Genomic DNA, 14,741 nt, shown 5'->3' with positions numbered 1-14,741 from the left:
AGGGAGCTGATTAAGCTAAATGGACAGCACACATTCCATACTGCCAGACTAGAAGGCGCTACAGGTCCCAACTACAATAGTCTTAGTGGTTGGACGGAGCATGGGCCACCAGGGGCTTATGGTCCTGAAATCGCCCCAGTCACCTGCGCCGCAGAATGAATATCATGGCACCTGATGACAGGAGCAGACGTGGTTGAACTGGTCCCAGAGGAGATGTGATAATGTTGTTAAGCAGAGCCACCCAAAAGGATCCTCTCTGATTGCATTTTATCTTAACAGCTTACACGCACTTCCAAAATTGATTCTGTCGTCATAAACAGCCATGGCCAAAAGTGTTGGCACCCTTGAAATTGTTCTAGAAAATTAAGTACTTCTCCCAGAAAATTATTGTAATTACACATATTTTGCTACACATATGTTTATTTCCTCTGTGTGTATTGCAACAACACAAAAAAAATAGAAAAAAAACCCAAATTGGACATCATTTCACACAAAATCCTCAAAAAGGACCGGACAAAACTGTTGCCACCCTCACTTTAATATTTCTTTGCACACCCTTTGGAATAAATAACTGCTTCCTCTAACCACGAACAAGCTTCTTACAGCTCTCATCTGGAATTTTGGGCCACTCTTCTTTTGCAAACTTCTCCAGGTCTCTGATATTTGCAAGATGCCTTCTTCCAACAGCAATTTTAAGATCTCTCCAAAGGCGTTCAATGAGATTTAGATCTGGACTCATTGCTGGCCACTTAAGAACTCTCCAGCGCTTTGTTTCCATACAGTTCTGTTTTTTTTTATTATGTCTCTGTGTCAGCAGTGGGGTCCTCCTGGGTCTCCTGCCATAGCATTTCATTTCATTCAAATGTAAACAGATATTTTGCACTGACACTGATATACTCTGAGCCTGCAGAACAGCTTGAAATTCTTTGGAACTTTATTGGGGATGCTTATATATCATCCGGACTACCCTGAGTTGTAACTTATCAATTTTTCTGTCATCTACATCCATGGAGATTAGCTACAGTGCCATGGGTTTTAAATTTCTTGATTATGCTGCATCATGGCCAAAGGAACATCAAGATCTCTGGAGATGAACTTGTAACCTTGAGATTGTTGATCTTGTTCAACAATTTTGGTTTTCAAGTCCTCAGACATTTCTCTTCTCCTCTTTCAGTTCTCTATGCTTAGTATGGAACACACAGACACACATTGCTAAGATTAAGTCAACTTTTCCCTTTATAATTTGGTTTCAGGTATGATTTTCATATTGTGCACACCTGTTACTTACCACAGGTGAGTTCGAATGAGCATCAGATGCTTGAAACAAAGCTATTTACCCACAATTTTGGAAAAGTGTCAACAACTTTGTCTGGCCCATTTTGGGGATTTTCTGTGAAATTACACCCAATTAGCATTTTTTATCTTTTTTTTTTGCGTTGTTCCATTACACACAAAGGAAATAAACATGTGTAAACCAAAACATGTGCAATTGCGATATATTCAACACTTTGCCCATGACTCTACAAATTTATAATAGGAACATTTAGAATCTTACTTACCAGACAGTTCCTGCTTGAAGAGCGGCAGAAACTGTCATCGCTTTGTCAAGGTCTTTGGTGAAAACTCCAGCAGCCAGTCCATATGTGGTGTTGTTTGCCCTCTTAATTACGTCATCAATATTTTTGAACTTCATAATTTGCATTACAGGCCCAAATATCTATTGACATAAAATAGTGATTTATATATTTATATATAAGCAAAAAGCATGAATAGTATAGAAAACTTTTTTGGGATAACGAGGAAACTATCCAAAAATAAGTATCTCTGACCATCCATAACGATAGTAATTATGCAGATTTGCATTTAGGGTGTCTAGGAAAACAGGTTGACTTTCCTTTGGGGATCATTATGTTGTTTTTCTCACAACAGTTCATATACAATAAAACGTAGAAGATATGATTACATAGAAATAATATAGTAAAAATTAGCTTTACATAAAACTACTAGCAAAAAAAAAATCATTTTTTGTAATGGCTATTTATTCTGTAACATATGAATATGACCATTCTTCATTTCAATGGAGGTCCCAGCAGAATACTGCAGATTTTAATACTATAATGATATGCCAGTTAATAGGTATTCCTATGTTTGACAATTATGGCCTATCAGCAGCATGTACCATAAGTACCCAATAGATGTGGGTCCCATTGCTAGGACCATTATCTACCTCTAGAACAGGGCTTTTACTGCTTTGCTCTTTTTGAGCCTCTACAGTAGAACTTCAAATTATCGTATATACTCGAGTATAAGCCGAGAATTTCAGCCCATTTTTTTTAGGCTGAAATTGCCCTTCTCGGCTTATACTCAAGTCATTCCCAGAGGTCGGCAGGGGAGGGGGAGTGGGGGCTGTCTAATTATACTCACCTGCTCCTGACGCGGTACCTGCAGGTCTCTGGTTCTCCGGGCACTGACAGCTTCTTCCTGTTTTGAGCGGACACATGGTACCGCTCATTACAGTAATGAATATGGACCCGACTCCACTCCCATAGGGGTGGAGCCGCATATTCATTACTGTAATGAGTGGTACCATGTGACTGCTCAATACAGAAAGAAACTGTCAGCGCCCGGAGAACCAGGGACCTGCAGGGACCGCGTCAGGAGCAGGTGAGTATAATGGGGGCATATTCACCTGTCCCACGTTCCACCGTTGGCGACGCTGTGTGTTCCGCATCCTCTGCAGTGACGCTCAGGTCAGAGGGCGCGATGACGCGATTAGGTTTATTTCACATTTCCGTCGGTACGCGGCCATCGCTAAGCGTCGGCGCGACGTACCGATGGACGTTGTGAAAATTCTGTGCAACGAGGGCAGCGGACGCAGTGTTTCAACGCGTCCGCTGCCCATAGTAAAGTCCCAGGAGGAGGGGGTGGAGTTCCGGCAGCGCCTGTGCACTTAAAATTGCAGGACCCGACGTACGAAAAAATGTTCTCTTGAATGTTTTTTCGCTACGATGGTCCGCCAAAAACCGGCGCATCCAGTGCACAACGTATCGAATGTGTGTCCATACATCGCGATGCATCGGTAATACAAGTCTATGGGGAAAAAAACGCATGCTGCGGGCAACTTTTCAGGATGCGTTTTTTCAACGACACATTGCAACGCTTGACAAAAGACGGAAATGTGAAAGTAGCCTAAGTGTGCGCGACGCCCTCTGCCTGAACAGTCAGTGCAGAGGATACGGAAGACACAGCGGTGCTCAGCGGTGGAATGGGAAAGGTGAGTATAGCAAGTGCCGGGGGCCTGAGTGACGAGAGGTGAGTATGTGACTTTTTTTTTTTATTGCAGCAACAGCATATGGGGCAAATATCTCTATGGATATCTCTATGGAGCATCTTATGGGGCCATGTGCAGCATTATATGGGGCAAATATTTCTATGGAGCATCTTATGGGGCCATGTGCAGCATTATATGGGGGCAAATATCTCTATGGAGCATCTTATAGGGCCATGTGCAGCATTATATGGGGCAAATATTTCTATGGAGCATCTCATGGGGCCATGTGCAGCATTATATGGGGGCAAATATCTCTATGGAGCATCTTATGGGGCCATAATCAGCATTTGTGCAGCACTGTATGGGGGCAAATGTCTGTATGGAGCATCTTATGGGGCCATAATCAGCATTTTTGCAGCATTATATGGGGCAAATGTGTCTATGGAGCATCTTATAGTGCCATAATGAGCATTTGTGCAGCATTATATGGGGCAAATGTCTCTATGGAGCATCTTATGGGGCCATAATCAACATTTGTGCAGCATTATATGGGGCATATTTTAATATGGAGCATCTTATGGGGCCCATCATAAACTGTATGGAGCACTATATGTGGCGTATTTTGTATGGAGCATTATATGGGGCCCATCATGGACTGAATGGAGCATTATATGGGGCTCCTGATTCAATATGGATATTCAAAAACACTTAACCTACTGATGTCTCAATTAATTTTACTTTTATTGGTACCTATTTTTATTTTTGACATTTACTGGTAGCTGCTGCATTTTCCACCCTAGGCTTATACTCGAGTCATTTTCCCAGTTTTTTTGTGGCAAAATTAGGGGTCTCGGCTTATACTTGGGTCGTCTTATACTCGAATATATATGGTACTATTTTAGTAGGGCTACCATCATTCTGCAGTGATAAATGAAGTCAAGAAACAACACATTAACCTGATGTTCCAATAACATGTAGAAAGCATAAGCAGATTAACCTAATTTACTGATGAACATGATGAACATACCTCTTCTTTGGCAATGCGCATATCATCCTTAACATCTGAGAAGACGGTAGGTTGGATGAAGAACCCTTTATCGCCCCATGTGCCACCCCCACATTCCAGTTTTGCTCCTTCCTTCTTTCCACTTTCAATTAGAGAAAGAATTCGATCATATTGTTCCTGGTCAACCTAAAATGTGAAAGTATGAAGAATAGATGTTACCTATACAAAACCTGTTTCATTGTGGAATCTGATCATGTGATCATAATATCACATACACAATTATTTAAGTAATTGTCAATAGACTGTATTAAATTCATGAGTCCTGAGCATGACATTTGCTCCAGAATAACACAATACTTATACGATGATGACATTCATGCCAGCTTAGCACAAGAGTTAACAGAGCATATATAATTCTTTTTCAGCACAATCTCACATTTCTTGTTTTTCACTTTTAGTTGATTATCTTGTAACTTGAGCCAAACTCCATTATGCAGAATCTAGACCCAAGGTAATGAGAATAGCTATAAAAGCTTTACACTTGACTGAAATAAGTTCAATTACCCACTAGGAGAAATTAGTAGTCCTTGTGCCTTTCTTCAATCATACGTGTCATGTTTAGGACATTCTTTACAAACTTTATCTGGACGTGTATTTTCTGACTGTAGCTTCACAATGTAATTAATGAGAATGAAATACTTCACTATTACATACTAATTGACAGCAGAAAATGAGAAATAATATATATGATGTCTAGTGTTACATTGTCAACAAGTCTGTAGAAATAAAATATTTCAAATATGATGCTTAAATATTGCTATACAGGACAGCTACCTATATGTTGACATCTAAAGATACTGATATATGGAGTTCCTAGAGTGAACTCTGGGTAGAAATCTCAAAACTAGATTGTGAGCCATCGCGGGCAGGGTCCTCTCTCCTCCTGTACCAGATGTGACTTGTATTGTTCAAGATTATTGTACCTGTTTTTAATATGTATACCCCTCCTCACATGTAAAGCGCCATGGAATAAATGGCGCTATAATAATAAATAATAATAATTTGAATGTGCTTTACAGAAGAAAGAAACATTCACTGAGATTTGACAAACTGGATATCCTTACATGTGGTGCCCTAACACCTTTAATATTTTGAACCAATTTTAGACCACAGCTCCACCGATAAAGGGGTTATCGACAATCGAAATATATGTGCACAAATGCTTGGATACTTCAACAAAGACAGTCCTCATCTTCCCCAGGTTTAGCGCTCTTTACCGCTGATCCAGTATGTAGTGTCTGCCACGGTGACATCAGGACTACAGTCGCTATCACCGCTTCAGCCAATCAATGTCATGAGCCAATGAGATAAGTGATTGGCTGCAGCAGTGAGATTCACTACAGTTGTGACATCACCACTGCAGCCAATAAAAAAACCTGGATCAGTGGCAGAGAGACAGTGCCAGACTTGGAGAGGATGAGTACTATCTGGTTTCTTGTATTAAAAGTATATGAGCATCTGAGTAACTGTAGTTTGATCACGATAAACTATTTTAAGACTACGGTATGTCTATCCCAGCTGATATCACTGTAGTAATAAATGAAAGAACAATGAAGTCCCTTTATGCCTTTTTTTCAGTCTATAAGGGAAGGTTAGTTTATATGATATCCATCCCAGGATAATGATGAAGCATAAGCTTTGAGGGTTCGCCCACACTGGCATATAAATCCCCCAAAAAAGGGATTGCACTCGGATCAATGTTATTCAATGAGACAGTGCAGATCTGCGTATTTTTTTCAGCTGTATTCTGAAATCACTAAAGTGCTAGAAAATAAACAAGTGAGAAAATAATTGTCCCACTTTTCTGGATGATTATGCGACTGATATTTTTATTCGTTCATGTGACCCCGGCCTAACCCTCGCTACATGTGATGTTTGTCCCATTGCTCGTTACAAGGGATGTATTTGGAGCCCTGGAAAAAACAATGGTAGAATTTATTAAGACTGGTGTTTCTTACAGCAGATTTAGTCTCAAGCCACATTCAAATGCTCAGCATTTGGTCAGTATTTTACTATTTTACCTCAGTATTTGTAAGGCAAAATCAGGAGTGGAACAGTCAGAGGAAAGTATAATAGAAACACATCACCCCTTCTGTATTTATCACCCACTCCTGGGATTGGCTTACAGATACTGAGGTAAAATACTGACCAAATACTGAACGTGTGATCATGGCCTTATTCAGAAAAGTGAGACAATTTTCTCTCACTTGTCATCTATAGACAATCCATTTTTACTAAATCTTTTACAAGACCATTTACAGTTTCCTATCTTACAGAATTGCAGTGTATCCGTTAAAATCGAATCCACTACTGATGGTCCGTATGGAATCCATTTTTTTCTTGTATCCATCTAATTTCAGAGGGAAACCGCACCATTATATTTTTCTTTTTCCTCACACCGAATACAGCTGAGAAGAAATATGCAGATTGGCACTTCCTCACTGAGTAACATTGGTTTGAGTGCAATCCATTTTATCTGATTTATACGCTTGTGTGAGCGAGCCCTAAAGTGTGCTGGAGTAAGATTCAACTCATTTATTAAAATGAGGATCTCTGGCGATCCGTGAACTAAACAGGACTGTATTAAGTTAATATATTTGTTTCCTAACACTTCATTTTGCAAAACATCTATAAAATCCTGGCTTTCTAAGTGAAACTTGAGTCAATAGTGTGACATAATACTATACAGAAATATTGAAATATTAACACAAAAAACCCGGATTGGTTTTCACATTTTAACATAAGTCTTTTATATCTGGGAACTAAAAATCTTATGTGTGCTCAGTTCACACGCTACTTTAGGCTTTAGACCTTTTTCTGTTGAAAATGATAGTCTAAGTAGACACTAGTGATGAGCGAGTATACTTGTTGCTTGGGTTTTCCAGAGCACGCTTGGGTGGTCTCCGAGTATTCGGATGTGCTCGGAGATGAAGTTTTCTGTCCCTCGCAGCTGCATGATTTACAGCTGCTAGACAGCTTGAATACATGTGGGGATTTCCTAGCAACCAGGCAACCCCCACATGTACTAAGGCTGGCTAGCAGCCGTAAATCATGCAGCTGCGGGAACTAAAACTAAATCTCCGAGCACTAACAAATACTCGGAGACCACCCGAGCAATGAGTATACTCACTCATCACTATTAGACACTCATCACTAGTAGACACGTACTACAGTAGAAAGTGGGCCAATAAAGGGCTTTTATATATTGGTAGTTTCCTTGGCCTGATTGTTACAATCACATCAATAAAAAGCTCAAGGTTCTTCTGTTTAATCTCTTTCTGCAAAGATATAGGTTTCTTATCTTTTTTTTCTGTAAAGGATGTGCACATAAGAATTTAACTTGGTAGCAGGTCACTCAGTATGGTTAATCGTGTCTAGGCCAAGGGCTGAAAACAACACCTTGTAGTCATGCCAAGAGCTAGACTAGTTATTTTCCTGCACATTTTTATCCCTAAGCATAGAAAGCCTGGAAACTTTGCAAATTCCCATAGCACTGATACATGAGCTATTAATTCAATGTGTAATTAAAATACCCTATGATATGATTATGCACAGCACTCTCCTATAAAGGTACATAGCAAATAATTCTAGACTTACTGGGAAACAATGAGGAACACTTGACAGTGAAAAAATGTCATTACACTGGGACATTCTTTCGATTGCTGTAATTAATGATGGGTAAACTAATAAGACCAAACAGTGGATCGGAAAAATATAAGAATTGACAAGTTCAGGTAAATAAAGTCCCTAGATTAAGAGCGGGTTTGGAAAGCCGTACTTATATTTAGGCCGCACATGTGCAGCTCCGTGTTATCATCTGCTGTTTACATACACAAATCTGCCCCATAAATTGCATCAGAATAGTGCATGTTGCAATCTTCTCATGCAGACCATTGGCCCAAGTGGAAAATCAGCACTGGCACATCAGGTATAATGGATCCGTGTGTGAACAGCGGTGCACACCAATAGCACGTGTACATATAATTTTCTCATCTGAATGAGCCCTTTATGAACTACAAGATAACAAATGTCAAGAAGATTCTTATAATCTCCCAGTTTGTGAATAAATTACTTATTGGCTCCATCTACTCCCCATAGCCATTATGTCATTATGAAATTAACAATTTACCTGTGGACCTTGCTCTGTTGAAGGTAATAGGGGATCTCCTAAAACCCGTTTTTTTGCTTTTTCAACACTTCTGCGCACAAATTCATCATAAATTGATTCTTCTACAAATATTCGAGATCCAGCTATACAACACTGTCCTTGGTGATAGAACAGCCCTTGGTGGGACTGCTCTATTGCATTGTCCACTAGGAGAAAAAAAATATATAACAGATTATCTGAGAAATAGATGAAACTTTTTCCAGTTTATAAGGGTTGTCCTACACTTGAACACCTATACTCACCAGTGGGGCCGATGCTGTTCCAGTGGTGTTGGCACTGGCTCTCCCAGGGATTGTGTAACATTGTTATGTCATGCGATCCCTGCTCTGGCTTCTCTGTCCCCGCCCTCGGACGTACCCGATTTATCCTGTGGAAATGAGAGAGCAGCAGCTCTCACTTCCTCCAAAGTCAGGGACAGTTAAGCCAGCGCTAACTGGTTGCATGGATTGTGTGACAAAAGTATGTCAGGCGATCCCTGAGAGAGCCAGTGCGCAACCACTTCAACAGTGTCGGCACCGGGGTGAGTTTCGGTATATAGGTGTTACTAATTTACAAGGGGGAAATATAGGGATCGAGAAGGGGTTGTCCAAGTAGTTGACAACCCCTTTACTACACATGGCCAAAAGGTCTAATTGTGTTTTGACAATGCTCAAATATAGAAGAGTTACATTAATACTAAGGCTAAGTTTCCATGGTTCAAAAGCACAGTGTCACTTCCTCTGTGTTTTACAATGCTAGCAAAGGTTTGGGATCCGCCGCATGTCTATTTATAGTGTGGATCTATGTGCAAATTTCACAATGATATCCACAGCGATGTATACAGCTGCAGGTGTCACTGCCAGAGATCTGCAGCAAATACGCTTAGTGGGAACCTAGTCTAAAATGTGTCTGAAAAAAATGTTTAATTGTATCCTTACATGCTAAAGTTTTCCCTTGCTAGCCCCATTATCTACAGTAGATGCCATCTACAGTGGGGAAAGTATTTGAAACACTGCCGATTTTGCAAGTTTTCCTACCTACAAATTGTAATTTTTGTTGTAGGTACATTTGAACTGTTAGAGACAAAATCTAAAAATAAAAAAACAGAAAATCACATTGTATGATTTTTACATAATTCGTTTGCTTTTTAATTATTTAAGTAAATAAGTGATGCAATAGAAAAACAGAACAGAACTCAATGTTGCCCAGCGACAGCTCCAAAACCTGAACGATATAGAGAAGATCTGCATGGAGGAGTGGGCCAAAATCCCTGCTGCAGTGTGTGCAAACTTGGTCAAGAACTACATGAAACGTCTGCCCTCTGTAATTGCAAACAAAGGTTTCTGAAGGAAATATTAAGTTCTGTTTTTATATTGTATCAAATACTTATGTCATGCAATAAAATGCAAATTGATTATGTACAAATCATACAATGTGATTTTCTGGTTTTTATTCTTAGATTCTGTCTCTCAAAGTTGAAGTGTACCTACGAGGTTTGTAGGTGGGAAAATGTGCAAAATCGGCAGAGTATCAAATACTTATTTTCCCCAGTGTAGCTTAGAATTTTGTAAGTTTGTACACTAGAGGGTGCAGAGGCCAATACAGGATAAAAAAAAAGTCAGCCAAATGAATGTAATATTTTTTGTTGCAGTTGTATTTCTTTTTAATCTAGGAAACTGTTTCTACAGACAATAGCACCTGGTATACTGCCGATTATTGTGCATTGGCTTAATGAAATACATTTGATGTATTTAAAAAGTACTTAAAGGGAACCTGTCAGCAGGATTGTGCACAGTAACCTACACACAGTGTCAGGTCGGCGCCGTTATACTGATTAATATGATACCTTGCTTGATTAAATCCACCTTGTGGTTGTTCTTTATTTTCTGTTTGTAGTTAATGATATGCTCGTGCTCCGGGGTGGCCTGTGAGGGATGGGTCTTCATGGGGTGCTCTGATTAGATACTCATAATGCAGCCTGCTGACAGGTCACTGATCCCTCACTGACCTGCCCCCTAGTTTGCATAATGAATATCTGTACATACTTTTCAAATTGATTTTATTTTATTTAATCTGTATAACAACGCCGACCTGACACTGTCTGTAGGTTACTGTGCACAATCCTGCCGACAGGTTCCCTTCAAGAAGCAGAAAAATGTCATACAAAGAACATAGTGCATTTGCTTGAAATATCATTGACCCTTAAAACTTTGATCCTGAAAGATGATAAAAAGAGGTTAGATTATACTCACCTGTGTGGGCGGTCGGATCCGATGGGCGTCGCTGTCCGGTCCGGGGCCTCCCATCTTCATAGAATGACGTCCTCTTCTTGTCTTCACGCTGCGGCTCCGGCGCAGGCGTACTTTGTCTGGCCTGTTGAGGGCAGAGCAAAGTACTGCAGTGCGCAGGTGCCGGGCCTCTCTGACCTTTTCCCGGTGTCTGCGCACTGCAGTACTTTGCTCTGCCCTCAACAGGTCAGACAAAGTACGCCTGCGCCGAAGCCGCAGCGTGACGACAAGAAGAGAACGTCATCGTAAGAAGATGGGAGGCCCCGGACCGGACCGCAGGGGGACCGCCTCTGGGTGAGTATAATCTAACCTCTTTTTATCACCTTTCAGGATACATCAGGGGCTTATCTAGAACATTACAGAATGCTGTAGATAAGCCCCTGATGCTGGTGGGCTTAGCTCATCTTCGATTTTTGGGGTGACAGGTTTAAGGAGTCATGCCATCAAAATCTGAAATTTAAGTTCTGGGTCACATTACTTCCAAATCCCTAATTTACACTGTGTTCCAAATTATTAAGCAAATTGGATTTAAGTGTCTTAAAGATTTAATTGTTTTGTTTTTCAAATAAACTCATGGATGGTATTGTGTCTCAGGGCTCAATGAATCACTGAAATCAATCTTAAACACATGTGATAATTAGTTTTCCAGGTGATTCTAATTAAAGGAAAACTACTCAAAAATGATGTTCCACATTATTATGCAGGTCACAGATTTCAAGCAATATGGGAAATAAAAAGGATCTCTCTGCTGCTGAAAAGCATTAAATAGTGCAATGCCTTGGACAAGGTATGAAAAAATTAGATATTTCACGAAAACTTAAGAGTGATCATCATACTCTGATGAGATTTGTGACTGAAACAGAGCACAGACAGAGTTCATGCAAATAAAGGCATAATGAGGAAGTTTTCTGCCAGACAAATTCATTGGATTAAGAGAGCAGTTGCCAAAATACCATTACAAAGCAGCAAACAGTTATTTGAAGCTGCTGGTGCGTCTGGAGTCCCTCGAACCTCAAGATGTAGGATCCTTCAAAGGCTTGCTGTGGTGCATAAACCTACTATTCGGCCACCCTTAAACAGTGTTCACAAGCAGAAACGGTTACAGTGGGCCCAGACATACATGAAGACTAATTTTCAAACAGTCTTGTTTACTGATGAGTGTCGAGCAACTCTGGACGGTCCGGATGGATGGAGTGGTGGATGGATGGTGGATGGCCACCATGTCCCAACAAGGCTGCGACGTCAGCAAGGAGGAGGAGGAGTCATGTTTTGGGCTGGAATCATGGGGAACCAGCTGGTAAGGCCCTTTAAGGTTCCTGAAGGTGTGAAATTGACCTCAGCAAAGTAAATAGAGTTTCTGACTGACAACTTTCCTCCATGGTATAAAAAGCAGAAACGTGCCTTCAGGAACAAAATCATCTTCATGCATGACAATGAATACCTCTGAGTAATTGGCTGCTATGGGCATGAAAGGAGATAAACTCATGGTGCGGCCACCATCTTCCCCTGACCTCAACCCTATAGAGAACCTTTGGAGTATCATCAAACAAAAGATCTATGAGGGTGGGAGGCAGTTCACATCAAAACAGCAGCTCTGGGAGGCTATTCTGACTTCAGGCAAAGAAATACAAGCAGAAACTCTCCATAAACTCACAAGTTCAATGGATGCAAGAATTGTGAAGGTGATATCAATGAAGGCTCCTATGTTAACATGTAACTTGGCCTGTTAGGATGTTTTGGAGTTAAATAGCTTTTTTGTTCAGTGAAGGTGACCTCCTAATGCTGCAAATTCCACAAATGAGCATTTTCAGTTCTTTAAAACATATCAAATTTTTAGAAATTCTACTGTGCCTAATAATTTGGAACAGTGCATTTTGAGTTTTTATTCATTTTGGAGATTATACTGTTATCATTGGGAGGTTTCTTCAATAAAATTCGATGTACACTCTAACGGGTGATGACTTTTATTAGACTGACTGTCATTTGCACTGACCATTTAGGAAAATCCGAGAAAAATGTCATTTGCATAATAATTTGGAACATAGTGTATAGCTAAGATATTACAGAGTCTGGGGACAGGCGCAGTGAGTAATTTAGAAGTAGATTTGTAAACACTTTGGGGCTCATGAACATTATTATTATTATCGTTCCAATTTGTGACCTACATAGAGATACATGAAACTTTTATTGTACTTTTGTATGCCTCTATATGACTATATGTATGTCTGAGAAAGGTACAAACAGCAGAAGGCACCTGTGCAAAAAAAAAATGGGCTTCTTGGACTTCAATATCTCACATTACACTGCCCACCTATGTAACTCTAATAATTGTGAGCCAGGTAATTTATTCCATAAGTCCCCTGCATTCCATACAATAGTCAGTGGGTTGTTGCTGGATATTTTATAAGGTGGCTTTTGGCTCCTTGACCTACTGGGCATCTACGCAGCTGCCCAGGCCACACATATGGTATGTCCACCCCTATATAGTTATTCTCCCCTAGAGGTAGAGTACTAAGGGAAAGTATCTCCATACACATGGGATCAAACAGAGCCTGTACAAGAGTGCACAAATGGATCTGTGCAGTATACCTATGGCTTTAGTTCACAGCTGCACATGCCACATGCCTTTAAAGAGAATCGGTCAGCAGGATTTCACCCCATACACTATTTACATGTGCATTTAGCTCTTTTAAAGACAAATTCAGCAATAGGTTTAAATGGCCAGTCTGTTCCTCCGTTACTGAGAAATCAGAGTTTAAATTCATATGTAAATGAGGCTGAAGAGCTATTGTGCATCTGAAGCCTGTGTCACTGCAGCTCTATTTCCCACCCTGCTTTCGCCTGAAGTCACAGAACAATAGAAGCTGTCAGTAAAGCATTTGAAAGCAGGGTGGAGCCCGGTGGAGAATAGAGCTGGAGTGACAAGAGCTTCAGATCTACAATGGCTCTTAAGCCTCATTTGCATAGCAGTGCAAACACTGATTTCTCAGTAACAGAGGAACAATGTGACCATGTAACGGGATTGCTGGACTTGTCATTGAAAGAGATACATGTACATATAAATAGTTTGTTGGATGCAATCCTGCTGACAGATCCCCTTTAAGGATATCCTTGCTTAAACAACATAGTAACCATTTTAGCTTTGTGATATGGGAACAGTAATAATATACTAACAGTCCGCATCAGCAAAAATGATCACTGGACTTTTTCCTCCAAGCTCCAGTGTAACTCTCTTAAGGTTACTCTTCCCAGCAGCTTCTTTTATTAGCTTTCCAACCTAAATACATATAAAATACAGATGTATTAAGTAATGTATAGAAAGCTTATTTCAAATTACATACGATTCAAACAACAATATATTACTCATATACACTGGTCAATGCTATTTTCAGGTTATTACTTTTTTTATGTTTTCGAAGGTAAAACTAGATATTTCTTCTTGTGCACCTTACTAAAAACTTTTGCTCCAAGAGTCTATATATCAGACACATAATTAGCAGACTAGCCACTTGTATAGGAAAGAACAATTAAAATGAGGATCTATTGGGAATTATTTCCCTGGAGGAACTCATATGCCACCATTTTTTGGGGGGGACGTGAAAACATTTTTTATAAGTTCACTTTAAATTAATCAGACATGCAGATAGTAGATGCACATCTGCTAAACGTGGAGGTAGATATGAATGCTTAACTATTCTTATTGGGCAGCTTTACCCATAGCCTCTTGACTAGGAACCATGGTTTGGCAGCATAATGGAAGTTCCCTTTAAACTGTAAACTTTGAGATTTAAAAAAAAAAATGAAATAGGAGTAATACCTCAGTTGATCCAGTGAATGCAACCTTATCAATGTCCATGTGATGTGATATGGCTGCTCCAGTGGTGGGCCCGTATCCAGGAACAATATTCACTACACCTGGTGGAAAGCCTGCCTACGAGAGAAAAAGTAAAGAGGAGGCAAAATCACTTC

At 40.1% G+C, this 14,741-nt stretch overlaps 1 protein-coding gene across 1 annotated transcript in view; it reads right to left on the bottom strand.

Moving 5' to 3' along the window:
* The window catches only part of ALDH1A1 (aldehyde dehydrogenase 1 family member A1), a 46,930-nt gene that overhangs the window by 16,990 nt on the left and 15,199 nt on the right, over positions 1 to 14,741 (bottom strand). Inside the window, exons 7-11 of the mRNA XM_077249044.1 lie at positions 14,590 to 14,703; positions 13,947 to 14,049; positions 8,467 to 8,651; positions 4,299 to 4,463; positions 1,560 to 1,717 (exon numbers count right to left, since the gene is read on the bottom strand). Coding sequence (XP_077105159.1) covers positions 1,560 to 1,717; positions 4,299 to 4,463; positions 8,467 to 8,651; positions 13,947 to 14,049; positions 14,590 to 14,703 — 725 coding nt within the window. The remainder of the gene's footprint in view (positions 1 to 1,559; positions 1,718 to 4,298; positions 4,464 to 8,466; positions 8,652 to 13,946; positions 14,050 to 14,589; positions 14,704 to 14,741) is intronic.

The sequence above is a fragment of the Ranitomeya variabilis genome, chromosome 1 (assembly GCF_051348905.1).
Source record: "Ranitomeya variabilis isolate aRanVar5 chromosome 1, aRanVar5.hap1, whole genome shotgun sequence".
NCBI lineage: Eukaryota > Metazoa > Chordata > Amphibia > Anura > Dendrobatidae > Ranitomeya > Ranitomeya variabilis.
Note: the sequence above shows the minus strand (reverse complement) of the source record. Positions and strands in the feature narration are given on the sequence as shown.